The sequence below is a fragment of the Berghia stephanieae genome, chromosome 3 (assembly GCF_034508935.2).
Source record: "Berghia stephanieae isolate SIO BIC M18660-M18661 chromosome 3, UCSD_Bste_1.3, whole genome shotgun sequence".
NCBI lineage: Eukaryota > Metazoa > Mollusca > Gastropoda > Nudibranchia > Aeolidiidae > Berghia > Berghia stephanieae.
This window is the reverse complement of record NC_088362.1, coordinates 24,668,395-24,695,746: the sequence shown is the minus strand read 5'-3', so window position 1 is coordinate 24,695,746 and position 27,352 is coordinate 24,668,395. Positions and strand designations below refer to the sequence as shown.

At 36.0% G+C, this 27,352-nt stretch overlaps 1 protein-coding gene across 4 annotated transcripts; it reads left to right on the top strand.

Moving 5' to 3' along the window:
* The first annotated feature begins 3,307 nt into the window (after window positions 1–3,307).
* LOC144967410 (membrane-bound transcription factor site-2 protease-like) lies at window positions 3,308–27,110 on the top strand. 4 transcript variants are annotated; one of them, XR_013644387.1, is made up of 11 exons: window positions 3,308–3,562; window positions 4,694–4,813; window positions 5,640–5,909; window positions 7,179–7,282; window positions 8,262–8,508; window positions 9,013–9,199; window positions 9,907–10,019; window positions 15,555–15,750; window positions 17,255–17,330; window positions 19,699–21,970; window positions 22,512–27,110. XR_013644387.1 is itself a non-coding variant. In XM_078904576.1 (10 exons), the coding sequence occupies exons 2-10, from the start codon at window positions 4,739–4,741 to the stop codon at window positions 19,916–19,918; spliced, it is 1,488 nt and encodes a 495-aa protein (XP_078760702.1). In that variant the 5' UTR covers window positions 3,336–3,562; window positions 4,694–4,738; the 3' UTR covers window positions 19,919–27,110. The 4 variants fall into 4 exon arrangements, 3 of the variants coding, with proteins under 3 accessions (XP_078760702.1, XP_078760703.1, XP_078760704.1); XM_078904576.1 differs by having other exon boundaries at window positions 3,336–3,562; window positions 19,699–27,110; XM_078904577.1 differs by lacking the exon at window positions 3,308–3,562 and adding an exon at window positions 3,602–3,673 and having other exon boundaries at window positions 19,699–27,110.
* Window positions 27,111–27,352: the final 242 nt, after the last annotated feature.

Sequence of the window (27,352 nt, the reverse complement as noted above, 5' to 3'; positions counted from 1 at the left end):
TGACTCACAGGAATTTCAGACCCACCTCGGAGGAATTTCAATGCCGAAAGAGGAATTTCCGCACACACAAAAAAGGAATTGGGATGATATTTGGTATTGTGTTTACATATTGTATATATCTAATTAGATAACTGATTACAAATATTTTCTGATATATGAACACATTGTCAAATACAACCCCAAAGTTTCCTCATTTCAAGTGAAGAAAATCTCCAAAACATAATGATGGTAGTGAGGATGATGTTGTGTTGGTGGTTGTAGTAGTAGTAGTAGTAGTAGTAGTAGTAGTAGTAGTAGTAGTAGTAGTAGTAGTAGTAGTAGTAGTAGTAGTAGTAGTAGTAGTAGTGATGATGATGTCATAATGGCTGTAGTCGTAGTAGTAGTAGTAGTAGTAGTAGTAGTAGTAGTAGTAGTAGTAGTGATGATGATGTGGTGATGGTGGTGGTGGTGACTGTGGTTGTAGTAGTGGCAGTGGTTGTAGTAGTAGTGATTATGTAGTGTGGGTGGTTGTAGTAGTAGTGATGATGTAGTGGTAGTGGTTGTAGTAGTAATGACGATGTGGTAGTGGTGGTTGTAGTAGTAGTGGTAGTGATGATGATGTGGTGGTGGTGGTGGTTGTAGTAGTAGTGATAATGATGTGGCGGTGGTGGTGATTGTAGTAGTAGTGGTCGTGATGAAGATGCGATGGTGGTGGTTCTAGTGTATGTGTTGTGTGTGTGTGTTTTGTGTGTGTAAGAGAGAGAGAAAAGAGAAGAGAGAGAGAGAGAGAGAGAGAGAGAGAGAGAGAGAGAGAGAGAGAGAGAGAGAGAGAGAGAGAGAGAGAGAGAGAGAGAGAGAGAAAGAGATTTGAGCTAAATTTGTTGAAAGAGTTTTACGGCGCTTGCAACACTGGTTGAGGTAGTATTGGTGGTGGTAGGGGTGGCGTTGTGGTGTTTGTAATAGTAGTTGCAGGGATGGTGATGTGATGGTGGTGCTAGAGATGATGAAGTAATAATGGTTGTAGTTTCGTGGCATGGATGGTGATGTGGTGGTTGTTGCAGTAGTGGTGGTAGGGATGGATGGTGATGTGATTGTAGCAGTAGTGGTAGTGATGGTTGTAGTAGTAGTGATGATGATGTGGTGGTAAACTGTGGTTTAGTTGTAGTAGTAGCAGTGGTGATGATGACGATGAGGTGGTGGTTGTTGTAGGAGTGGTAGTGATGATGATGATGTGGTGGTGGTGGTTGTAGTAGTAATGGTAGTGATGATAGTGTGGTGGTGGTGGTTGTAGAAGTAGTGATAGTGATGGTTGTGGTTGTAGTAGTAGTGATATAGTGATAGTGATGATGATGTGGTGGTGACGGTTGCTGCTGTAGTGGTAATGATGATAGTGTGGTGGTGGTGGTTGTAATATTAGTGGTAGTGATGATAGTGGTGGTGGTGGTTCTAGAAGTAGTGGTAGTGATGGTTGTGGTTGTAGTAGTAGTGATAGTGATGATGATGTGATGGTGACGGTTGCTGATGTAGTGGTAATGATGATGTGGTGGTGGTGGTTGTAGTTGTAGTGGTAATGAAGATGATGTTGTGGTGGCGGTTGTATTAGTAGTGACTGGACGGGACGGGGGCGGGGGGGGGGGGGGGGAAGTATCCTTGGAACAATTAAACATCACCGGAATTCGACGGAAGTTGCCCGTAACCCGGATTTTTTTGCTCCAGACCGGATTGTTTTTCCGGTGAAACCGGAGTTTTGGCATCACTGAATCTGGCATGAGCTTTGATAATACAGTTGATAATGTACATACACATTTTTGAAATAATCCAATTGTTACCTTTGTAGTTATTCATTATTATGTAAGATGTTCTTAACATAAATAAAACACCCAAAAAAAAATTTTTTTAATGCCGACAATTTTATGACATTGCTCACTTGTTGAAGAATTTTTTGTATTTAAATAAAGAATCAATGAAATAAGAATTTTAATGTAACATTTTTTGTCTTATTTATCAGAGGAAATACGGTTTCAAAATGCCAAAAGTTAAAGAAGTATTTATAATTTCAAAGTACAGTTTTGAAACTATGTGACGCCGGGTGGGCAGGGAAAGAAATATCAAGAAAGAGGATGGGAGACGAAGAGAAAGAATGAGAGAATAAAACACACACACACACACACACACACACACACACACACACACGTGAGAGAGCGAGCAAGAGAGGAGAGGAGAGAGAGTGTGTGTGTGTGTGTGTGTGAGAGAGAGAGATAGAGAGAGAGAGAGAAAGAGAGAGAGAGAGAGAGATAAAGAAAAAGAGGAGCGAGAGGGGGAGGGTAGAGAGAAAGTAAGTCATAGTCAATCAACTGGAAACATATTGACCAATGAGATTGCAATTAAAGAAATGGGCTGATCAGATTTGTCATTGCATTGTTCCATTTTGCGACAGATGACAGCTTCAGGAGAGGGGGTGGGGCTTATTGTGTAATGACTTACATGAAAACATGTTATTGAATCTCTCAAGTTCTTCAAGTTCTTCAAGTTCTTCACCCACATTGTTGATTGTCTAAAAAGATCCCCCCCCCCCCCACCCCTCGCCTTCTTTCAATATACAAAGAAAGCACGACATAACGAACATCTCTCTCTCTCTCTCTCTCTCTCTCTCTCCCTCTCTCTCTCTCACTTTTTCTCTCTGCCTCTCTCTCTCTCTCTGTTTCTCTCTCTCTCTCTCTAATTTTCATCTATCTATCTATCTATCTATCTATCTATCTATCTATCTATATATATATATATATATATATATATATATATAGGGTAGCTGAGTCTGTTAGATTTGTCGGAAGGTACTTTGAGATAGACTGGCGTCCTATCCGAAGGATAGCAAGCAGTTGCTATTGTCCGTTTCATGCTATAGAAACCGGGATAAACTCCGGCTCCATGGCCATGAAGGACTAATTTAAAAGGTTAATCGTTAATTAGCGTATACGTGATATTTATTTATACATAATACATTAGGAATTCATTCACCTTTTGATTTATTCTCAAAGCAAACTAATCTAAAATATGTATATCATTTAATCAAAACATTCCTTTATTTATTGTCTTCATTCATTCAGTTGGAAATGTGGTAAACGAAGTTGTTTTTGTTCAACAAATTTTGTATTAAGTTTGTTGAAAAAAAAAAAAGGAAAAGAAAGACCAAAAGGCGCAACAAAAAAGAAGAGCGTGTTTCCAAAAGAGAGCATTTTGGCGTCTTTTAACTTTTATCGAACTCCAACCTGCACATGGAAACCTTTCTTCATTTTGACCTATGATATGAGGTTTTGTTCTTAGCTGCAGACTATTTTTATAAAATTTGTAAACTTCCGTTTATATTATTCATGCTTTTCACGCCCGAGTGAATCGATCTCAACCATGAGGAGGCTTAGTTTTTCTTTCAAAATATTGATTTGCTCTTATAAGTTTAATTTTTAACTGTCATTATTCTTTGTTGTCTTTCTTTGCGTTGGAATTAGATGGACTAATAATGACTGTCGTTTAATTTAACGTTGAGTGGTAATCGTAAATATGCGTGCCAAACAGTTTATTTTTGACGGTGAGTACAGTTGCATCTTCATTCTTCATGCAGATGGTGGTATCTAATGAAAACACAAGCGTATCTCAAGAACGCATTGTGTATCTTTTAGTTTTGATAAAAATATGGAAAGTAAACCTTTAAGATATACATATAGCTCTTACCATACTACACAAAAAAGCGCGTTTTATTTTTTTCAATTATAAAGCGGTCAGTTATATGAGATATTGTTATTATGGCGGGTCAACAGCCTAATGTCGTCTGCTAAGTTACGACAAAGTAGACCCTCAGGTCAAGAGCCAGAATTGGGAACAGAATGTTTATTGGAGTTGGATCAACTCAAACATAAGAACTCGTTGCTAATCATTGTTTAAAATTCTATATGATGACAGTGATTAAAATTAATGCATTATTTATCAAATGCGATTTATTAACCATTTTTAGTATTTAGTGTTAGCCAAGCAAGATTACTTGAACTTCAAGCCTACCACACACACTATTATCACCGTATGATGAAAATCGCCTACCAAGATATCACCGTACGGTGAAATTAGCCTACCACATTATTATCACCAAATGATTATGATAAAAATTGCCCACCAAGATTTCACCGCACGGTGCAAATAGCATACCTCACTATTGTCACCGTACAGTGAAAATAGCAGTTTTATTATTATTATTATTATTATTATTATTATTATTATTATTATTATTATTATTATTATTATTATTATTATTATTTGGAAGTGTTTAAGGAAACCATAATTGTGGTATTTACACTTTATATTTTGAATGACATAACCTATATATCCAAGGGCAGTTCATCTTTGTAAGATTTTGAATTGTTTGTAAATTCATCATTTTCCTTTTTAGCAATGTGTACTGACTGAGTTGGGGATTTTATTATTGTGTGCAATGCTGCTAGATACTCTTCAAGATTTACTAATGTGCCAATTTCTAATTGCTTTATTTGTGGAGTATAAATACTGTTGTTTTTTTTTTCTTTTTTAAAAACAATAATCTGACTTTTTTTCTTATTCCTTATACAACTCTGGCACACCGGTCATTTCTAGAAAACAGCAACTTAATTTTTAAATTTTCTTGATTGGAGGACTCCATGATCATTCAGAAATATTTAATTATTCATTAAAGATCAGCCATGATGAAATTGAAATCTTGACACGATAGACACCGAAGATGTTACAAACGACTTGGATTGCTCTTGTTCTGGGCTTTTGGTCTTCACTCTACTTGCTGGACGCTTTTATCAAGGTTTGTGCATCTGAAAATTTCTCGACGTTTTTATTTTATTGTTTTTCAAACGTTCCATTCTCCATTCCATTTTAAAAAACAAACAAACAAATATAAAAACAATTTTGGCTCGTAAAAATTACTCACAGGTTAATGGGGTTGTCCCGTTAACTGTCTTGAAAAATGGTCATGGTGTTTTTTTTTGTTGTTTGTTTTTTGTTTTTTGTTGTTTTTTTTTTTGTTTTTTTTTTTTTGGTACTTGCTTTTAAAATTATTTTTTTAAAAATCTTTTTGATTTTTGTTGTTGTTTTTTTGTTTTTTTAAAATTATTATCTTTTTAGATTTAAAGGCCCTGCTTTTACTATTACTTTTAATGCTTTTCATTTTTTTCATATCCTCGTTGCTTTACAAGGTAAATACATTTTATAATTGCTTATTATTCATTCTTGTAATTCACATTTGTAAAACCAATTTTCTTATTGATGGATAAAGTTTATTTATTTATTTATGTATTTATGATATTTTGGTGGTTAACGCTTTTTAGATCTACAATTTGAATATACAAGACCTTAAAATAGTTTTATTTTTTTCCTTACTCTAGAATAGATATAAGGATGTAAACATTTATGCTTTTTTTCACCTGCATAAGATTGTATGCTTTGACTCTGATTGTACAGTTTTTCACGAAAATCAAATCTTAACATTTGAGTTTTTAGTTGTTTTAATTCTGTTTTCATTAGGTTTCTTAGCTTCTCCATGCTCCCGACATATTTTAACAATTGATTGTTGTTTGATAGATTTAAGGGGTTTATTTTAATTGTGTCATAATATCTGTTTTTTATACCAGAGCAAGAAAAGCGTTGTGAGACAGTACCTCAGTTTTTTGGACAAATCAGGATTAAATGTGTCAATATGTCAACTACGATGGTACACGCCGATGTTCAATCGGTCGTTTTTGAGACTGGGGCAATGGCGTCCAAACTTTTGGAGATCTTGGTTTACACTCGGCGTGTTCTTCTCCCTGTTGGCAATGTTGATGTCCGTATTTCTCTTGTCACTTCTCGTTTTCAACACGGTGCGACAAAATCCGATTGAGCATCAGGTTTTGACTCCAGTGGTAAGTAAAAAATTTACCATGTTTTACTTTTTAAGATTATTGTCAATATTATTGATTTACAATAATGAATATAATAGATTCAATAAAGAACAAAATAGGCAATGTTTTAGGCTGAAAATACGTCTTCAGCAAATGACATTGCATTAACATTTTAACTTTTTTTTTTTCTAACCTTATTATAATAAGTAAAAATTCCCTCTATTCATACCCAAGACAAATTTTGTCTTTAGGGTCTTGGAATACCAAGGGAAAACTGGAGTAATCCAAGTGACAGCCTCAGTGTTTATCCGCAAATTGTCCAAGTGCGAGGTGACTTGCTCATAGGGCTGCAACTATATGCCAAAAAACCATTTATGTCTGCTTTTTTTTCACCTGCGTAAGATTGTATGCTTTTACTTTTACTCTCAGATTGTACAGTTTTTCATGAAAATTAAACCTTGACATTTGAGTTTTTGGTTGTTTTAATTCTCTTTTCATTAGGTTTCTTAGCATTCTCCATGCTTCCTGCATATTTTAGCAATTAATTGTTGTTTGATAGATTTAAGGGGTTTATTTTCATTGCTCCATAATTTTATTTTAAAGTTTTAACTGAAGTTTTTTTCACTCACACAAAATTGATATAAGAATTATTTATATCCAATGTAACTCAATGGCACCGAGTGAGAGGACTAAGGGTTGCATTTTTAAATTGTTCACTTTTTCTCCAAATCTTACTCTTTTTGATAAGCAATCTTTCACTATTTCTTGTTGAGGTTGGCAGCCCTGTGCTCAAGGTCACACAAGGCAGAGATTTGTACATGGTACCTTTCTTATACTTGTACATTTATATAGCGCAACATCCATTATATGTGCTCAAAGCGCTTTACAAGGGGTCCTTAGCCAATGGAAACACTTTACATCTATGACGAGACACCACACCCGGAAGGCGTTATTACAAATTTTTTCAGTGTTAACGCTGTTAAAAGACCATGTACTCATTTTACATCCTTGTACGGTGAGAGAGTGTAAGAAAGGAGTCTTTTCCAAGGATTTGACTATGTGCACCTCAAAGTGACACTCAAACCCAGGATTTTCCAGTCTGAAGATGAGTGTCATACCACAAGACCACATATATTTGCAAATATGAAGTGAAGCATAAACTGTATCACAATGCCATGCTCTCTCTCTCTCACTCCTCACCCCCCCCCCCCCCCCCCCCCCCCCCCACCTTCTCCCCTAAATTTTAATACTGTTATGCATCTGATGTTACTAAAATGTTTGCATTTCCAGATGCCAGGGGTCAATTTGCCCACCAGTCAGATCTGGTATTACATGCTGACTCTTTTGGTGTGTGGGATTTTTCATGAAGTTGGACATGCCATCGCCGCCATAAGGTAAAGAAAAACCTTTTAAAAAATGAAGTGTAACTAGCACGATGATGCGCCAAAAGGTTGTTTTCATGACCGTCTCCGCAATAATACTTCAATTATAATTTATCTCGAAAAAAACTAAGAAAAAAAATTCGTCAAACGGGGATGATTGAATTTACCTTTCCATGTGCTCGAGGTCATTGGTCACATTGCAAAATGTGCTCAAAGTGACCCACATAGTGAAAAGTGTTCACAGCTTTTGAAATAGCTGACATCACGATTGGTCATTTTGTTCACCTTGACACATGGGTATGTTTACAACTTTCATAAACAAAGCAGCAATTTGTTAAGAAATATCCAATCTTTGGACAGCAACAAATCATGTGATTGACGACTCTGTTGGATGAAAACCTGAATATAGATCGCTCACATTGAATCTTCTTCTTTCAGCTTATCCTGCATTTTGCAGGGTTGCCATAATGCCATGCATCTCAGTTCATTGCATCCTCTTCCTCCAGGCCCAGTTCTTTCATATCATCCTATACCCTATTCATCCGTCTAGTCTTGGGGCATCCCTTATTGTTCTTTCCCAGTAATTGTATATCTAATACTTTATGTCCCACATACTCCCTCTGTCGTCTCTTAACATGTCCAAACCATTTCAATCTATCTTCTCATCTTTATTGATACATTCTTCACTTCAGTTAACCTTCGAATCCGTTCTTTTCTCACTTTATCCTTTCTTGTCCAGCCAAATGACCGTCTCAACATCCTCATTTCTGCCACATCAACTTCTTTATTTTGTTTCTTTATTGTAGCTGCTGTCTCTAATCTATACAACATTGCTGGTTTTACAACAGATCCTTCTATCAATTGAATAATGTAAAATAAACCAAACATTGGCAATCTAATTAATTCTCGTGTAGTTTCTAAAGTATGGCATGGTTACAATGTTTAAATAAGTATATTTTTACTTATTGATATTTAACTTGTTGCCTTTCAGAGAGCAAGTGAGAGTGAATGGATTTGGACTATTTCTCCTGCTCATCTACCCAGGGGCCTTTGTGGATTTATCAACGGAACACTTGCAAGCTGTCTCTCCATTGCGACAACTGCGAATCTATTGTGCTGGAGTGTGGCATAACTTGGTGATGGCCGTTGTTGCTGCGATGGTTCTGATGATGTTGCCGTCTCTTCTCATCCCGTTTTATTCCTTTGGAAGTTCCGTAGCGGTGACTGGTGTAGTTCCGGTAGTTTTTCTTTCTCTTCTTTTTTGTTTTTGTCATTTCTTTCTCTCTTTTTTTTTTTTTTATCTGAAAATTTTTATTTTTTTATTTTATTATTTGATTAACTTTAAAATTCTAACTTGCCTGAGTACTTGGTTGAGAGGGAAGCAGTCAAATGTCTATTGTTAGTATATTTTTTTTCTTGTAAATCATCTCTCGTATGTACTGATAGTTATATTTGTTGTTTTTAACATGCAAACATTTGAGTGTATTCCTCTGAATGGGATAATGTGCTGGATGAGACTTGTAGGTTATCTCAAACTAAGAACACTGATATTATGCTCTTGAAATCTACATCTCTTCTCTGTTTGAACCAATTCCCCTTTGTCTTTCTTTTTCTTTGTTGCTTTAATTGTAATTCTAGAATTTTTTGACTAAAAAAGTGTCGCAAGTGCTTTAAAGCCCTTAAAAACACATAAACAATAACATTCTATTAACACTTTCTTCCTGGTAATTCTGACCTTTCAGAATTCAGTGGTGTCAGGTCCGAGAGGGCTGAAAGTCGGTGAGGTTGTGACTCGCATCGGAGATTGTCACGTCAAAAGTCTGGCTGATTGGTCATCGTGTCTGTCACAGAGCATGAAGGAAAAGTGGACGGGTCACTGCTTGCCTCTAGAGCTGATTCGTGAATTGGACACATCTCCTGCCGGTTACAGTAAGCAAATGTTATTCCTTTTTTAACTGTAGAAGTAGTCCTTCAGGGCCATTAGGCCCCCATGGAGCTTGAGTTTATCCCATTTTCTTTAGCTTGAATCAGACAATAGGAATTGTTTGTTGCCCATTGGATAAGGGTCTATCCCAAAGTACTTTCTAAAAGATCTAACAGATCTGGCTACCCATTTACAACTGGGTAGATGGTGGATAAAAAAAAAAAATCTCTTCATCCGGGATCAAGCTGATATTTTGAAGCTTATATTTGAGATTGAGGGAATGTGCAATCAGAAGGTACCTGAAAAGGATTTTGAAAACTATAAGATTTCAAGACTGACTTTATCTCATTTAGCGTTTGGCTACTGTGGCGGGTACATTTATATTGGTAAGTTTTCAAATTGTTTTTTATTCTTTACGAATATCCTTGAAAAAACCTTGAATTTTAAGATTTGTTTTTTTTTTTTTTTTGGCTCAAGTATGCGGACCCTGAGTTGAATCTTTGGTGTAACACGAGTACCTGGCCAATAACGGCATTGACTCTGTGAGCAAAAAATATATTGCCCAAGAGGCATCATGTGTTGTCCTTCATGTTAAATGTTGCTGTCAGGTGGGGACCTCTTGTAAAGCTGTTTAAGCACGTTTAGTGGATAATAAGCTGTATAAAGGCTCATGTTTTTTGGGTTTGTTTTTCTTTTCATTTTGACACTCCAGACGCCCTTCTAAAAAACAAGAGTGGACAACACTGGCACGCCATCGACTGCTGTAACAGTACCAGCCCTACACATTTGTGCTTTCTCTACCACACCAAGAAGAGTGCTGAAACTGTGAGTTCTAGCTGTTTCTGGATGGTGACTCGTCAATTTCAGTCATATTTAAAAGAAAAAGATGACTTGTTTTATCCTGCCCTGGCTGGATACTCTGGCTGGGAGGGAGACAGTCTTATGTATAATTAGAGATTTGGGAGATTATATTTTTTGTCTTGTAAATCATTTCTCTGTTATGCACTGTGTATTATTTGTAACATTTGAGTGTGTTCCTCTTAGTGGGACCTGTGAATGTCTGGATGAGACATTTAGGTGATTTCAAAATAAGTGCACTGATAGTGTGCTCTTGGAACCTACATCTGTTTGAAGTAATTTCCCTTTGTCTTCCTTTTTCTTAGATAATTTAATTGTAATTCTAGAACTTTCCCATATTCTCCCTTTTTACTGGTGCTGATATGACCTGAATGTGTCGCAAGCGCCTTAAAACCCTGAAAAAAACAAATAACAGGCCCAGATAAAAAAAATCTCAACTGCACCCAGGATCATTCTCAGTACCTTTGCACATGAAGCGGGTGCTCTACTCAGGAAAATGTAAATCTATAATTTGAGTGCATTCATTTTTGTTTCAAGTCCTTATTGCTCTCAGTTTGACCTTTCCTCTCAGTTGGTCTCTTTTTTTTATCATCGCAAATTGACTGTACCCACCCCTCTCATTTTGCCGAATCGAATCGAATCGAATACAAATGTTTTCTCTTGGAATTAAAATCTCTCTGCTTTCTACTAGCAAAGTTTAACAACACACGTAATTTCTTTATTTTTGGAACATCTGCAAATGATTAGTTCTCACTAAAATTTGACTCACCACTGCTAAATGGTATAACACAGTGGTTTAGATGATAAAACTTGAATTGGGTCAAGATTTTATGCTTTATTTAGGAGAAGGACCATCATTTCTTAAACTTTTGACTATCTTATCTTACTTTTTTACGTACTTGACTTAATCCCAACTCGCCTTGTGGAAAATGGTACTGTGAACACATATCTTCTCCAGGCCTTTCAGTCAGCTGCAGCAGTACAAGTCTCTCTCCAGGATGCAAATCCCATTTTACTTCTTTCCTTCTCAATTGTCCTCCATGTAATATGGAGTTACTTAGGGCACCATGTGTTACTTGGGCCACTTTTCTTGAGAAAAAAAAAATGGGTGCAGCCAAACACTTTTTTTTCCAAAATCTTATAATGAGTGAAAACCTTACTAAATATTGTTAGATTTTGAAAAATAGTTTATGGGCGCACTAATCTTTAAAAATAAAAGTTGCCCAAGTAACCAAGCATATGCTGGAAATTCCGCTTATTTAGTAATTATAATAATCGCCTGCTGGCATTTTGACCGGCTTTATCATTATTCCAACACCAGAATGTTAAATTTTAATACTAGGAAATACTGATGCACCAGTCCGTGTAGACTATTTTAATTTTCTTTCAAAGGTGACAACTAAACACATGTCACTTTTCTGTCATACATTTGATCTGTTTACAGCGGACACATCAGCTGATGCGTCACATTTTGTACTATATTTATTTTTTCAGTTGGTTATATGTATATAAGCTTATTTTATACTTGTTAAGTGAAAATAAAATAGATCCAACATCTATAACAACGAAGCCTTTGATCAAGGACTGTATTGCTAATGAACATAAGCTGTAGGTTCAAAAATATGCATTAAGACTATTTTTGGGGTATTCAACTTGTATATCACATAGGTGGGCATTTCCCATATTTGAATCAAAAGTAGTAGTAGTAATAATACAGTAGAATTACTTTAAACCGAAATTTTGGGGACCTTCTAAACCATTTCGGTTTAAAGACATTTTGGTTTAAAGCAAGTTCCCGTTTTGCAATGTTCTTCAAGGGTAGTAACTATTTAAGTTTAAGGAATTTGCTCATTTAATCGTATCATAGCTTTCCTGTTAAATGGAGTTGTTGAATAAATGCCGTCTTCGTAACCATTAAATTTTTTTTTTTTTTTTTGGTGTGTTTAAAAAATATTTTTGGGGGTTTTCGTTTTCAATTCAAAATTATTCAAAGAGTTGAGTTCGGGATGCCGTGTATTTTACATATCTCTGTCTTGATCAACTTTTTTTTCATCGACTTCACATAGTATTTTTATTTTAAACTCCAACGTGTAAGCACAGTGCTTTCTTTTAGACATGTTTTAGTAAAATGCAAAGCTAAAATAAGATCGAAAGTTCTTGTGCGATAATTGATAATGAATGACGCGCAGCTACTCAGAGGTGAAGTGAAATGGATATGAAAAGGCGTGTCAATGCTAAGCTGTCTACTACACACCCCTCTTTTGTTGAGAAGCCATTAGGTTCAAAGGCCTAGTTACATAGAACCTCACCCCCCCCCCCCCACACACACACATTTAAACAAAGTGGAAATGAAGTGGCATGTCAATGGTAAGTTGTCTACCACCACCCCCCCCCCCTCCTCCCTCCTTATTCTCGTGTTGAAAATTTGTCAGTTCCAAAGCATCAACACACGAGCGAGAACATCTCGCTTGCGTGATTTTACACCCCAACTCCCCATCTTTCCTCATTTTTCGCCTGCCAGTCACCCGCTGTCTTCCTTTTCCAGTCTGTGCGATTGTGGTGTTGGCCAAACCCAAGTGCAGTGATTGAAATGTTTGCCTACCCCCCCCCCCCACCCATCACCCTCATCTTATACTTACGCTCTTTGTTTAATATTGCCGGGCATTATTATGTGTGGCCACCTTCCCGAATTTTTGAAGAAAAATAGAGAGAGAAAAAGGGAAGGTGCTCTCAAGTTGTTTCGGTTTAACTCTTTAAGATTCAACCCGACAAAAACCGACAACGGCATAATATTCATGGGCGGGGTAGTCAAGACTGGCCTCAGTAAGTAAAATCCAATCGTTGTGAAGGAAATGACAGGCCCTGTCACTGCCGCAGGGTGTTTTCAGCTTTGATTTTTATAAATTTGCTGACAGAAAAGAAAATATGTTTCAGAAATTGCCATTTAAATCCTATTTTATTTGCGGGTGAAAATCATTGACATTGCACTTTGTTTGGTAAAAATCGGTAAAAAATTACAACTTTGGTGATGAAAAATTACTTTGAAGACCATTATTGTAAACTTTTAAAAATATTATGAATAATTTATAACTCCCTTATTTGTGGGTCGATTTTGTCATTCGAGGTATCAATTTTATTGTAATAAAGAGATAGGAACTTCAGAGTTATTTTTTCTGATGCGAAATTATTACTTTGTAATTTTAGCACCAAGAAGAATAGTCGGTAAATAAATTTGTTACACCTCTTTGATAGACCGCCGGGGTCCGTTCGTGTAGAATTGTGAATCAAGCATCTCAAAGTCTTCGACCAATCACAGGCTATCTATCCAGCTGGCCGAAACAAAGACGCTTCTCCCCGTCGATGTATTACGCTATTGTTATGCAAGGAATATAACACCTTATGGAGTAGGCCTAAAAGCTAAAATCTAAAAGTAAAAAATATAATTCTGAGGAATTTGAAAGTCACATTGCTGAAATCAGCTTGAAAAAAGAAGTACATTGGTCTTTGTTTCATAAAAATCGGTTGAAAACCAACTGTTTTACGAATAAATTTGATTTTAAAAATTGCTTTTGTTTATTTTAGCTTTTTTTAGCAACTTTTTTATTTATCGGCCGATTTTCTTGATTTTTATATCATTCTTTATATCTCAATGAGACGAGATCAGTGATATACTTTGTTTGTTTCAAATGTAACTAGAACATAGTTTGGCTTTTTTACCTATCGACCATGCCTGGATAATTTATTCAACAACGTGGCGATGTGACGCAACTATTCCATGGCCGTCTTCCACTGCATCGACGGTGATTCAATTCATTGTTGACGGCTGTTGACACATGAGCTGCCAGAATGACCAATCGTTGAAGGGTCAAGATGCTCAGTAGCCAATCGTTCTTCGGTCAAAAAACTTATGAACTCACGAGAACAAAAGTTTGAAATTTGGTGATGGACGGACCTATGAAATCGTTTCTGGGCGGAGTTTAGCCATGAGTGACCGTAGAAAACGAAAAGGCGACTACAGATATCAAAGAGTAGGCTTATATCATCAAAGGATGTCTACATGATTGACATGGCCATATAGGGAACTCATTATCTACTCCCCCTAAAAGAATCTGAACACGAGAGGGTTAAAGAAAGTCCTGCTTAGAAGTATTTCGGTTCATCGTAAGAATTAGTACAAAGATAATGAAGAAACTAGTACAATTTATTAAATTCTTTGCGGTTTAAGGTATTTTTCGGTTTAGCTTCTTTCGGTTTAAAGTAATTTTACTGTAGTAGTAATCACCACTAATACAACCACCATCACAGCATTGACACTGCACAACCACTACCACCACATCATCATCATTATTACCATGAACACTAGAGCATCATCGCTACCACAACCTATACAAAATTAGCATCAAAACAAATATCATGGTTTGGGTCTCTTGATCACTTTTTTGGGATGTTTCAAATCGTAATAGCCCTTGGTATTGCAATTTCTGAGCCTTTTACTAATTTAGAGTAATGACTTATCTTGGTGTCTCCATAAACCAGATAATTCTGTAATCCTTAGACTGGGTGGGGATCCTGACCTCCCATAGCGGGCAGGGAGGTCCATACTGTGTCTTCTATCCCCTTATATCTGTTTTCCAACATGCTTTATGTCTTTGTCTTGGAATGAGGTTACTTGCTTTTGTCCTGGCCCTGGTTGGAGTCTTGGCTGGGAGGGAAACAGTCAAATGCATAGTTATCGTTTTGGGAGATGATATTTTTTCCTTGTAAATCATCTCTCTTATGTATTATTATATTTGTTATTTTTAGTATATAATGTAAGCATTTGAGTGTATTCCTCTCTGTTGGATTTTGTGCTCGTGTCCGGATGAGACTTATGGGTGATCTCAAACTAAGTACATTGGTGGTATGCTCTTGGAATCTACATCTGATCCCTATTTGTTCCCAGTTCCCCTATGTCTTACCTTTTCTTGGGTGCTTTAATTGTAATTCTAGAACTTTTTCCTATCCCATTTTCTTCCTTTTTACTGGCGCTGATATAACCTAAATGTGTTGCAAGCGCCGTAAAACCCTTAAAAACAAAAACATAAAAACAATAATCCTTAGAGATTGCTGCGAATGAGTGTTTAAATGATGAAGATAATTTATTTTGCTTTGGTTTGGTGTTAGCTTTTATATAAATTTTGTTTTCAATAGTGCGCACTAAATACTTTTTTTCTTTTCTTTTTCATAGAATTAAATACACTTTTCACTCGGGGAAGGTTGGCACTCAACAGACCAGTCGCAGATTGCAAAAAAAAAAAAATCAAATTAGCATCTTTTTCAGGCAAACTGGTTTCACCGGTCTGTTTTTCAGGCAAATGATCCCCGTGAACTTTCACCCTTGAAGTAACCCTATAGTACAGTAATTTTTACTGGTGCTGTTATAGCCTGAAAGTGTTGAAAGCACTGCAGAACTCCTAATAACTGAAAGAATTAACAACCTTTTTTTTTCAATCCAAAACACAGAACTATGCTTGCCTCCCAGCCCGGCGTACCACAGACAGACCTGTCTGTCATCTCCAAAGCGACTGCTATGTGCCTAGGACAGAGTCGGCTTGTGTCTACCCAGCTGTGGATAATGAGACAAAATTGCTGAGGGTTTATCATGGACAGCGTCCTCCTTTGCTCTTTCTGGGTTATCCCCTAGACTTGTACTATTCTGGTATTACGAAGATTTTGTCTCTCATTTTGTTGTGTAATATTCAAATTTATAACCCTTTTTAAACATTTTATAAGAATCATTACCTATTTGATCTCATTTTTATTGCTAGATTAATTTCGTTAATCCGATGAACCAAGTGTAGAGAAGTTCCCCCTCCCCCCCCCCCCCCCCTTCCCCTATTTTCTATTTTATTTGTTCTCATGTCACATGGTACAAGGACATAAGTTCCAACATAACAAAAATGAACTTGCCGGAGTCCTCAGCCTAGAGGGAAACAGTCAAGTGATTAGTATTAGATTTGGGGGATGATTTTTTTTCCTTGTAAATAATCCCTCTGTTATGTATTGTTGGTTATGTTTTCTGTTTTGGATATATTCTGTAAACATTTCAGTGTATTCCTCTTATGATCCTGTGCTGATGTCTGGATGAGACTTTTTGGCGATTTAAAACTTATGTACACTAATAGTATGCTCTTGTAATCTACATCCGTTCCCTATTTGAACAATTCCCCTTTGTCTTACTTTTTCTCATGTCCTTTTAATTGTATTTCTAGAATCTTTTCACTGTCCCTTCCTTTTTTATTGGTGCTGAAATTATCTAAACGTGTCGCAAGCGCTGTAATGTATAGTATAGCAGTGACATGAATTATGATTAAATTTTCAGCAGGTGGTTGGATGGGAGCATCACCCTTGAATCATATACCTATGGTGTTCGCATGGGTGTACGATCCGTTTCTTCTCTTTACTAGCCTATCCTGCTTCTTTGGTTTGTGATTGTATTTTTGACAGGGGATATTTTTTTTCTGTAAATCTTCTGCCTGTTTGTTCTTGGTTATTTATAATTTAGCTTATGATATCTTTAGGTTATGATTTTGATTTACATTTGTACTATTTTTGTTAGATTGCTTGTTTTTTTGTTTCAGCGGTCTCTCATATAACCTCAATTGTGTTGGAAGAGACCTAAAGCAACAAACAAAAAACAAAAAAAATTAAATTTTCAAGTCATAGAATAAGTATGTTACAAAATACCTTGACAATACAATAACTGTATATTTGATTATTTCAAAAGAGTCGGTAGTTCATCCGATTTGTGGAGGAGGCTCGATCCAGAAATGGTGGGTGGAAAATTCAAATGAATAGGTATGTGTTTTATTGAGAAATTAGGGAGCAGGCACTGGTGTGGGGTAAAATCTTAAAAAATATGTATGAAATAGTTGCAGACAAAGCAAGAAAGGATAGTCCAAGTAAAAACCGTCCCAAAAACAAATAGTCATGCTCTACTGTAGGTTGAACCGCAGACCTCCTGATTATTGGTCAGACGTAGTAAGTCCATTTTTCCTATGCAACTAAGTAGGTATCCAAGAGTTCATTTCAATACAATTGTCATATTTGTGTAACTTGTATATTTTCTTCCATCCACAGTTTTCCTTACCAACTTAGTGCCCAAGAGTTCATTTCAATAAAATTGTCTTTTGTTTGTAACTTACTTTTTCTTTCATCCACAGTTTTCCTAAGCAACTATGTGCCCAAATATTCATTCATTCCAATACACTTGCCTTTTGTGATTGAAACGTTTTGCAAGTATCCTTTTACCAAAATTGGTTTCTCTATTCTGCATGCCCTTAGTTACCAAGCAAATGGATCTTTTTGTTTACATTCCAAGATCTTATTACAGAAAGGTTGTGCTTATTTTTTCTCTGCCGTCTATCTGGGGTTTTTAAATAATGTATTCATGTTTTTGTTTTTTTGTTGTTGGCTGAAGAGAGGCTTTGAGGACAATTCATTAAAAATCTACATAAAGTAAGTTATATATCTACTCTTTTAAGAATAGATGTACACTAGTAGTAGTATTATAATATACAAAACTCTGATATTTTATGTTTTGATTTTGTTTGAGTTTGACAGATGGACCGATACATTTTCCTCCTTTTTGAGAAATTGCCATTATCGTCAATGGTCTTTAATAAACAGCCTTTCTATAGCGCATAACCATGACTGTGTGCTTTGCATTGACAATAATACCATGATAAACATTAACAATTTGTAACAATAATTTTATTTTTAAAAAGTAGTCCCTTCAGAGCCTTAAGGCCCATGGAGCCAGAGTTTATCACGGTTTCTATAGCGTGAAACAGACCATAGCAATTACTTGCAACCCTTTGGATATGGAGCTAGTCTATCGCAAAATACTTTCCACCAGATCTAATAGACCCAGCTACCCATTTACTACTGGGGGTCAGAAAAAAATCTTGACTACACCCGGGATCGATCTCTTTGCGTGTGATGCGAGTGCTCTACCAATTAAGCTATCGGGACCTCCCCCCATACTTTTATAACTTACATACTCTTAATTGGATTCATAGTCTGATGTCATGTCGCCCAGCAATGGCGGCCATTGTGGTTCTAAACAAAGGAAATCGGTACTTTTTATTCTTCATGCTGGCTAGAACTTTTCATATGTCATGCGATCAGAATGTGTAAAAGTCAAAACGTGATCAGATTTATAATGTTTTTTTATCCTCTGGATATGCTTTTATGCTCGCCGGGGAAATATTTCATAAGGGCGTCCGCCATTGTTCCGATAGTTAGAGCCAGTTACTAAGTTACCATGTGTCATTACGAGGGAAGTGACGTTACGACTGTTGAAGCGCATTGACACATACAAATAAAACCTGAGATAATACAATACACTAAAAGGTCTTTATGGTAGATATTTCTCATAAAATGAATGTTCTTGTCCTTACTTTTTTATCCTTTTTTTTTCCTTGTATACAGGCATTTGTCTGTGAAATCATAATGATATACTATTGTGTAATACCATATAATATAATGGATTTATATCTCGCCTAGTTCAAATCAAATTGCTCACTGGTGCTTTACATTAGAATTTATTGCAATACCTAGTACTCATTATATATATAAAACTCACAAGTTTAAAACCTCATTAATATAAATATTGTATTCTGAGCTGTGAAGAAAATGCAATAGCGGGTGGTTGGATGGGAGCATCACCCTTGAATCATATACCTATGATGTTCGCATGGGTGTACGATCCGATAGTGATGTCGTTTCTTCTTCTCTTTACTAGCCTATCCTGCTTCTTTGGTTTGTGATTGTATTTTTGACAGGGGATATTTTTTTCTGTAAATCTTCTGCCTGTTTGTTCTTGGTTATTTATAATTTAGCTTATGATATCTTTAGGTTATGATTTTGATTTACATTTGTACTATTTTTGTTAGATTGCTTGTTTTTTTGTTTCAGCGGTCTCTCATATAACCTCAATTGTGTTGGAAGAGACCTAAAGCAACAAACAAGCAAACAAAAAAATGCAATAATAACAAAGTAATTTTCATGTTTCCATGTAATGTGTGGCTATGTGGTCTCATGGAAAGACCCTCCTCTTTTGGACCTGAAGGTCGGTCCAAAGTTCGAGTCCCACTCTGAGCGAGGCATAATCAAGTCCTTGAAAATGACTCTTTACTCGAATACTTTACTCGGTTGTAAAATGAGTACCTGGTACTCAACAGCATTGTCACTGTTGGAAATGAAATTGTAATATCGCCTAACCTAACTGTCTTGTTCTATATGTTAAGTGTTTCTGTTGGCTTGGGACCCTAGTAAAGTGCTTTGAGCATGTTCAGTGGATATTTATGGGACAGCGTGGCTCAGTGGTATGGTCTTTGCTTTGTATCAGAAAGGTACAGAGTTCGACTGCCCGTTTTGCTGTGTGCCCTTCAGCAAATCGCCTCGCCTTAGCTCACTTTGCTGCGATGCACAGCGACTGACACCTGGGTTATTCCAATCTTCCCTTGGAATAGATCCTAAAGAAAACTTTCCCCTTATGGATGAATAAAGGCAATTTATTTATTATTATTAAAATGTTTAAGTTTGATGGATTTTTTTTTTTTTTACTATTCTATTCTTATAGTTTCCTTAACAAAGTTCTCAGATATATCATCTCACTGTCGGGAGCTCTGGTTATCCTGAATGTCGTTCCTTGCTATGCACTGGATGGTCAATTTATCTGTCATGCCTTCATCGAGATGGCGTTTCGGTCTTCAATTCCCGATCCAGACATTCGCAGTTTCATCTACGGTCTGATCGTGTTGTTTGGTACCATTTTACTCATTGTCAATGTCATTTTTGCCATGTGGACTTTGTTCTTATGACATGAGAGTGACCGTGAAGTGCTTGATTGATGTGTGGTTTCCTGGTTGAGGTTCCTGACCTCCCATAGTGGGTGGGGAGGTCACTGACTATGTCTTCTTTACTCCAGTAAAGGTTTTGGCCTTTCCCTCTGGGTGGGGTTCCTGACCTCCCATCGTGGGCAGGGAGGTACTTGCTGTGTCTTCTATCCCCCTATATCTGTTTTCCAACTTGCTTTCTGTCTTTGTCTTGGAATGAGATTACTTGGTTTTGTCCAGGCCCTGGCCGGATACTCTAGCTGGGAGGGAGACAGTCAAATGTATAGTTAGAGTTTTGGGAGATGATATTTTTTTCCTTGTAAATCATCTCTCTGTTATGTCCTGTATAATGTTTTGTTTACGTGTTATATATGATTTGTAAACATTTGAGTGTATTCCTCTTAGTGATCTGTGCTTGTGTCTGGGTGAGACATTTAGGTGATCTCAAACTAAGTACTTTGATAGTGTGCTCTTGGAATCTACATCTGTTTCCTCATTGAACCAATTCCCCTTTGTCTTACCTTTTCTTGGGTGCTTTAATTGTAATTCTAGAACTTTTTTACTATCCATTTTTCTTCCTTTTTACTGGCGCTGATATGACCTCGATGTGTTGCAAGCGCTGTAAAACCCTTAAAACCAAACAAAAAACATGCCCTTTCCCTTATTGTCAGAGTCCTTGGCTGGGAGGGAAACAGTCAAGTGTATAGTTATAGGTGATCTCAAACTATGCACAATGATTGTATGTTTTGGGATATCTACATCTGTTGCCAATTTGTGCCATTTCCTTTTGTCTTACTTTTCTTGTGTGCTTTTAATTGTAAATCTATAATTTTTTGACATCCCAATTTCTTCCTTTTTACTGGCAATGAAATGACCTTAATGTGTCGCAAGTGATGTAAAAACAAAACGGACATTCTAATGACAGGAGAGTGAGAGGGAAATGATTGATGTATAGTTGGTTGTTTTTGCATGGCGGTCAAATAAGTGATAGATGGTTGCAGATGTGTTCTTATGTTGTAAGAGTGAAATAAGTGATGAATGGTTGTTCTTTTGACATGAGAGAGGAATGAGTGATGGAGGAATGCACATTCACGAGAGTGGTTTTATGACATGAGAGACAATGTGAAATGAATGGTAGATGGTGCTTTTATGACATGAAAGTGGCTGTGAAATGAGGGATGAATTCTTGCACAATGATGACTGCGATTTTATGACATGAAAGCGACATTAAAAAAATGAGTGATGGATGGTTGCACATTGACAACTGTGATTTTATGACTTAAGTGACAGTGAAAAACAAATGATGTATTTGATGAGAGTGGATTATCAACTTTGCTACGAGATTTTGAATAACATGGATGAATGAAACTAGGATAAGATAAGTTGTGTGATTTGTGACAGCTGATAATGGAATGCGTGTCTGAGGTTGTTATTTTTTTTTTGACATGTTTTGAACAAAATTTGCTCTAGGGACTCTGTTCTTTGTTGAATCTAATTTGAGGAATTTATTCATCCCATTTACAAACACTGATTACCAAAGGGCTGGTTGTACTGTTTCAATTTAATGTATAATACTTGTTTAAATCTTATATTTTAAATCTTTATATGGAATTTTTCGGATGCTTAGGTGAGCATCTCACACGTTAACCAGGAGAGGAATCTTCACTATGATAGAAAGCAGGGAAGCAGCGATGCCCTTTTTCCGAAACTGGCTTTTTGAAATTTTCCAGCTGACCTTGTACGGTATTGAGTTGATTTTTTATAAGATGAAATCATTGGTTGTTTAAAGGCATCAGTTAAGGGGAAGCTAGATGGATATGTGTCCTTTTCTATGATTTAAGGGTGACGGCATTTAATGAAGAAAAAGCTTTGCATCAAATATTTTCATAAATGTTCTATACCAGACAGAATTTCAGGCTGTTTTTATTTTAGCATAGGGTATCCCTGAGTAATGATATGACATTTTAAAATGAATTGGTACTTTTTAATTTAAAAATTTATTAATGCACACCCCATCTACTAATATTCTATATATGGGTGGGGATCCTGACCTCTCATAGCGGGCAGGGAGGTACATACTGCGTCTTCTATCCCCTTATATCTGTTTTCCAACATGCTTTCTGTCTTTGTCTTGGAATGGGATTACTTGGTTTTGTCCTGGCTCTGGCCGGAGTCCTAGCTGGGAGGGAAACAGTCAAATGCATAGTTATTGTTTTGGGAGATGATATTTTTTTCCTTGTAAATCATCTCTCTGGTATTATTATTTTTATTTTGAATGTATAATGTAAGCATTTGAGTGTATTCCTCTTTGTTGGATTTTGTGCTTGTGCCTGGATGAGACTTGTAGGTGATTTCAAACTAAGTACATTGGTGGTATGCTCTTGGAATCTACATCTGATCCCTATTTGTTCTCAGTTCCCCTTTGTCTTACTTTTTCTTGGGTGCTTTAATTGTAATTCTAGAACTTTTTACTATCCCATTTTCTTCCTTTTTACTGGCGCTGATATAACCTGAATGTGTTGCAAGCGCCGTAAAACCCTTAAAAACAAACAAAACAAAAACAAATATTCTATATCAGATAATCTTTATTTCGATACTATAATTGGATGACAAATCAGTTACAGTTTACATAATATTAGCACTGATAAAATCAGAAGTAAAAGTGTTAAAGATTATTCTGAAACGTTTAAAGAACTTTTCTTAAAGTGATATTTCATTGACAGGAGATGAGAGAAGACAATGTTTGTGTCTGCTCCATTTCTTTCAATGATTTTAGCAGACTTGCTACCTGAATGGGGTCTTTGACCTCCCATGGTGGGCAGGAGGGCCTTTGCTGTCTTTTCTATCTCCTATATCTGTTTTCTGAGTTTTTTTGTCTTTTTCTTGGAGTGGGATTTTTCCGGGCCCTTTCTGGAGCCCTTAGCTGAGAGTGCAACAACTTGTAAATCATCTCTCTGTTATGTATTGTTATTTATTTATTTATTAAAAATAATGATTTGTAGATATTTCAGTGTATTCCTCTTGGTAGGATCCTGCGCTTGTGTCTGGATGAAACTGATAGTATGTTTTTGGAATTTATATCTCTTCCCTTATTAACTATTCACCTTTGTCTTACCTTTTGTCACGTGCTTTCAATTGCATATCTATAATTTTTTATTTATCCCATTTTCGTCCTTTGTACTGGTGCTGAAATGACCTAAATGTTTCGCGAGCACCATAAAAACCCGCCCTTAACAACAAATTAAAACATACTAGCTGCTCATACAGATTTAATCGGTTCTATACAGAGTTTTTGGGATGCAAATTTGGCCGAATTGATTTTTCCTCTAGCTGTAAATAGTGTATTTATACAACAACGCTTTCGTGTTCTTAACATTTATTGTTCAAACTTGCAATCTATGATTTCTCAACTTTTTTTTTTTTGATAAATAAAGATTTTTGGGCATGAATTTTTATTGATCACTGACTCTTCCATTAACTCGCTTGAGTCTGGCCCTTTTTAGCTTGTCCAATGTTAGATTCATTATCAATTAATGCCCTTTGACTGGGTGGGGTTCTTGACCTCCCATAATGGGCAGAGAGCTCCTTCTGTGTCTTCTATCCCCCTACATCTGTTTTCCAATTGCTTTCTGTCTTTGTCTTGGAGTGAGATTAGTTAGTTTTGTCCTGACCCTGGCCAGAGTCTTTGGTTGGGAGGGAAATAGTCAAATGTACAATTAAAAGTTTTGGGAGATATTATTTTTTCCTTGTAAATCATCTCTCTGTTATGTATTGTTATATATGTGTTGTTTTGAATGTATAATGTAAGCATTTGAGTGTATTCCTCTTAGTGGGGTTCTGTGCTGGTGTCTGGATGACACTTAGGTGATCACCCTTGAATCATATACCTATGATATTTGCATGGGTGTACGATCCGATAGTGATGTCGTTTCTTCTTCTCTTTACTAGCCTATCCTGCTTCTTTGGTTTGTGATTGTATTTTTGACAGGGGATATTTTTTTTCTGTAAATCTTCTGCCTGTTTGTTCTTGGTTATTTATAATTTAGCTTATGATATCTTTAGGTTATGATTTTGATTTACATTTGTACTATTTTTGTTAGATTGCTTGTTTTTTTGTTTCAGCGGTCTCTCATATAACCTCAATTGTGTTGGAAGAGACCTAAAGCAACAAACAAACAAACAAAAAAAACACTTAGGTGATCTCAAATAAGTACATTGCTGATATGCTCTTGGAATCTACATCTTCTCCCTATTTGAACCTTCCCCTTTGTCTTACTTTTTCTTGTGTTCTATTAAATGTAAATCTATAAATTTATTTTTGACTATCCCATTTCCTTCTTTTTACTGGTGCTGAAATTACCTAAATGTGTTGCAAGCGCCGTAAAACCATTAAAAACAAAAAACAAATGCCCGTTGAATTGAAATCTAGACTCCTCAGACTGCTTCAGTGAAGGCTTCATCAAACAAAAACGACTTCTTATATCACAGAACTGAAAAAGGCCCTGCATTTGCAAGGAATAGGGTTATTGTAATTGAATATACACATATCTCGGGGACATTTGTCTTAAATTAGAAGAAAGAAAAAAAAGCTGGTGCATCTTGAAGATTGGCCTTGCATCTACTGTAGTACTAGTCGTCGCCTGCTCACCTCTCATTTTCCAGAATTTTACAGGGAAAAGACTCAAGTGAGTTAATATAGTTTTTTGTGATATCCTGTTATTATCTCTATGATTTTTTACGTCATTGCTGGTATTGATATGATCCATTTGTTCTAATGTGAGGGATTTATAAAGGTTTGCCATATGATTTGATTCCATTGCAGACCTTGAGCTATTTCATCCATTTTCAGAGCTGCCAACTCGCCCGATTTAATCTGAGAAATTCCTGATATTTGTCCTCGTGTCTTATTTTCCGATTTACCATTCTCCCAATTTTGGTTTTATTTTTACTCTTCTATGCATGGGTGAAAGTTCGCCGGAAAAATCCGGCATGGCCGGATTTTTATTTTTGAAAAAGAGGTCTCGCCGTTTTTTTTTTGTCTGGCCGGAATTCGAAAATGAAAAAAAACGGCAACTGTATAATAATATAATTAACCGCACTTCTGTTTTTTCCTCTTATTGGTAGTTGCAGGATTTTTTTTTCTGATCACCTGCCTTTGCAGGATTAATATCATTGAGTAACTTTCACCCATGCTTCTATGTCATCATCATCATCATCATCATCAACAACAACCTCACCATCATTGTCATCAACAACAACAACATTATCATCATCATTCATCATTGCAACCATCATCTCGTCATTATCAGATCTTTACTTACCAGGGATGCTCTTTTACAGGTTTTTAAAATATTCCACCTGATCTTGGTTAGTATTGGTGGGTTTTTTGTTTTTTTTTAAAGATGAAAGTTTTAGTTTTTTTTTGTGTTTTTTTTTAAAGATGAAAGTATTGGGTTTGTTTTTTTGTTTTTTTTTTGGTTATTTTTTTTAAAGATGAAAGTATTGATTGTATGAAGGGGCAACGGTTAAAGGTGAGATGAATATCATGTATCTTTTTCTATGATTTAAGGGTGATGCCATTTGAGGAAGAAAAAGCGTTGTACGCGCAAAATATTTTCATAAATTATGCTCTTTTTCATTCAAAAAAAAATTCTGGCTTTTTTAAGATTAAGTAAAGGGTATCTCTAAGTTAAATTCCAAATTTCTCGGTGGGGTTCCTGACTTCCCATAGTGGGCAGGGAGACACTGTCTTCCACCCCCCTATATCTGTTTTCCAACATGTTTTCTGTGTTTATCTTGGGATGTGTTTACTTGGTTTTGTCCTGGCTGGATACCCTAGCTTGGAGGAAACAGTCAAATGTATAGTTAAGAATTTTGGGAAATGCTATTTTTTGTCTTGTAAGTCATCTCTCTGTTATGCACTGTACTATGTTTTGTTTACATATTATCTATGATTTGTCAACATTTAAGTGTGTTCCTCTTAATGGGGACCTGTGCTTGTGTGATCAGACTTTTAGGTGATCTCAAACTAAGTACTTTGATAGTGTGCTCTTGGAATCTACATCCATTTCCTATTTGAATCAATTTCCCTTTGTCTTACCTTTTCTTGGGTGCTTTAGTTGTAATTCTAGAACTTTTTACTATCCCATTTTCTTTTTTTACTGGCGCTTAATGTGTTGCACGTGCCGTAAAACCCTTAAAAACAAAACAAAACAAACTCGAAATTTTCCTAAGTATTTTCATCACATTTTGTTTCTAAGAGGTTGGCAGGTCTGGATTTTGTACAGAATTGTTCTCATCATATAACGTCATCATCATCTGATAAATGCTCATTGTTTTATTTTTCTATTTATCTTTAAGATGACAAATGTTGACTTGAATTTCTGTCTCTACTTCAATGTTGACCTCCAATATTATATAAATGGCGCATCACTAAAATTATTGCAAATATAATCATGACAGTTGTTTAAAAATGTTTAGTATTGTCCACATTTATGTGTGTTTGTTTTTATTTACAATTTTAAAAATAAGACTTGAAGTAATCTTCATACTTCAACCAGAAACTTGAATTACGAGCCGATTTTATGTGCTGGCGCACAATAGATTTTTACTTGAAATGGCGATTTGGGTTCTCAATTTTGATTGGAATTGACCCCCCTTTTTTTTTTTTTTTACAAAATGATAAAATGTATTTGAGGCTGTGTCAAAAATTGTTTTTGTAACATTTGCCACAAAAATACTCCAATACTAAGATGTTTCGAAAAATAATTTTTAAAAAGACGTTTTTATAAATTTTTATAATAATAATAATGATATAATAATTTCAATAGATGCCAATAAACTGACATTCTTGCACCAAGATTTAGAGTATATATGCTTTTTAAAGTGTTGACAAAATATTGACAAAGTAGATACACTGTCCGCTTTATTTGAACCTCTGAGTAACTTATTTCTGCTATTCTATTGGCGCTCGACTGTCAAGGTTTCAATTATTGCATATTATTTAACGAAGAGGAACTGTCGAAAACTATTTCTTATTTCATAAGGAAGCATTCCTGCTTGTTTCTGAATGACGATAACTGTACTTGGGATCATACAATTGTGTTATTGAAGTTTATTGTGAATTATAATTGTTTTTCTTTTACAAATCTTAATGTACCTATTTATTTTACGATTGTATGACTTTGATTTGTTATTGCTTTTTTTTGTAAAAGGTTTTTGTCTGGGTGGGGTCGTTTGAGTTTGAACTTCCATGATGGGCTGGAGGTCAATTGCTGTGTCTTCTATCTCCTGATATCTATTTCCCGATTTGCTTTCCATCTTTGACTTAGAATGGGACTGCTGGGTGGGGTTTCTGGCCTCCCATAGTGGGCAGGGAGGTACATACTGTGTCTTCTATCCCCTTATAGGGTATCTGTT

What these genes read in the sequence shown, in the direction of transcription:
- LOC144967410 (XM_078904576.1), top strand. Translation starts at nt 4,739, where the DNA reads ATGTTACAAACGACTTGGATTGCTCTTGTTCTGGGCTTTTGGTCTTCA. An exon ending in ATCAGGTTTTGACTCCAGTG is followed by an intron (nt 5,910 to 7,178) that starts GTAAGTAAAAAA and finishes TTGCATTTCCAG; the next exon opens with ATGCCAGGGGTCAATTTGCC. An exon ending in CCTAGACTTGTACTATTCTG is followed by an intron (nt 15,751 to 17,254) that starts GTATTACGAAGA and finishes TTTCATCCACAG; the next exon opens with TTTTCCTAAGCAACTATGTG.